Source organism: Sturnira hondurensis, unplaced genomic scaffold, assembly GCF_014824575.4.
Source record: "Sturnira hondurensis isolate 20B ecotype Veracruz unplaced genomic scaffold, ASM1482457v3 Scaffold0020398, whole genome shotgun sequence".
NCBI lineage: Eukaryota > Metazoa > Chordata > Mammalia > Chiroptera > Phyllostomidae > Sturnira > Sturnira hondurensis.
In genome coordinates this window covers 305,118-306,580 of record NW_028093029.1, presented here as the reverse complement: position 1 = coordinate 306,580, position 1,463 = coordinate 305,118, and the positions used below count along the sequence as shown (strand labels likewise).

Sequence of the window (1,463 nt, the reverse complement as noted above, 5' to 3'; positions counted from 1 at the left end):
ATCCCATATTGGATTGAGTGAGTTTGTTTGAAGAGAAGAGAAAAACCCTTCTGGCTCCGTTTTCAAGGAGAGAAGTAAGGAAACAGAAGAAGAACAAAACTGGTGTTCGGGGAGAAATGATGTCATTCTCCGGTGCCTTTTGTCTAATGGTCACACCCACCAGGTAATGGATGACGTGGACGTCGAGGAGGACAACTGTGAAGTACCAGACTAGAACCCTTCACCAGCTGATCAGTAGAAGCCAGACCTGCAGGACCGTCGGCGACACTGGGTCTGGCAGCTCCTGGAGGTCCCGCAGGTCGGGCGGCAGGATCCGGATCCAGGGCTCAGGACGGGGACCCCACAGACTCTGTAACCCAGGGGTCTGAGGCCACCGGCCCCAGAGCCCAGGGAGCAGCTGCTGCTGGACCCCCAGCCCAGAGCCCCAGGCAGAGGGGTCTGGCAGGGGCTGCCCAGCATGGAGACCCTGGGGCTGCAGCAGGACGGCCGGCAGCTGCTGGGTGCCCAGCAGGTGACCTGGTAGCCACTGTGGAGAGAGGGGCCCCGTGGGCAGGGGCTGGAGGAGCAGAGGTCCCTGCTGGGGACCAGGTTGCTGGGGTGGGAGGAGCCGCAGGAGGAGGCTGGGCAGCGCAGGGAGCTGCCCAGGGAGCGGGAGGAGAAGTTTCCAGAGCAGCAGCTGGCGGACATGCTGGCGGAGGCCAAGTTCAGCTGAGCCACAGTTGGCTCAGTTCAACCCTGGAGCTGCAGGCCTCTCCGGCTCTCTGGGCGGGTGCGCCCCCACCCAACCCGGTGCCTGTCTGCTGGTGAAAACGGCTAATTAACCGAGGCGTCAATGACAACGAATTGTAACTGAGCACAGCCCAGCTCGTAACTGCCCTCTAATTACTGGTGAAAAGACGCAGCTCTGCTTCCTTCGGTCCCCAAGGGCGGGGTGTGCTTCGCCCCCGAGGTCGTTGGTGGGGACGCAGACAGCGCCTTGCCTCCATCTGAGCTGGCTCCGTGCATTTTGAGCGTGCTTGTGACAATTGTCACCTTCCAGTCATCAACGCCACCCTCCCAAATGCTTACATTTGTTGTACTGAGCATTCACTGCCGTAAAACATGGAGAACCGCGGCCTCCTTTACTTCTTCCAACCGCTGTGTAAGAATGGAGTTGCCACCCCTTCCGTGGCCCAGGCGTCTGTCTGCGAAGCTGGCAGGGGCCACAGCGCTCCTGGGACAGCTGGAGAGGCGGGTCCCTCTGTTCTCAGACTCCCGTGCACAACAAACACCCAGGTGAAAACGGAACATTTCGCTGTGATAACCTTTGCACGTCACCGGGCGTGCCTACCTGTGGAGTCGCACCCCTTCTGGGAAAGCCCGGAGCGCAGCCACCGAAGGACGGCGTCTCCACGCCTCTAGTGGGATGTTCTCACACCAGAGTCACTGTGGGGAGGGTCACCCCAGACCACCTCCGCGTGCCC

General features: G+C 60.8%; 1 protein-coding gene across 1 annotated transcript; it reads right to left on the bottom strand.

Annotated features, from left to right (window-relative positions):
- Nucleotides 1-217: 217 nt before the first annotated feature.
- LOC118975640 (keratin-associated protein 13-1-like) lies at nucleotides 218-874 on the bottom strand. Its single transcript, XM_037029674.1, has one exon. It carries the CDS (start codon nucleotides 685-687, stop codon nucleotides 232-234), a length of 456 nt encoding a protein of 151 aa, XP_036885569.1. The 5' UTR covers nucleotides 688-874; the 3' UTR covers nucleotides 218-231.
- Nucleotides 875-1,463: the final 589 nt, after the last annotated feature.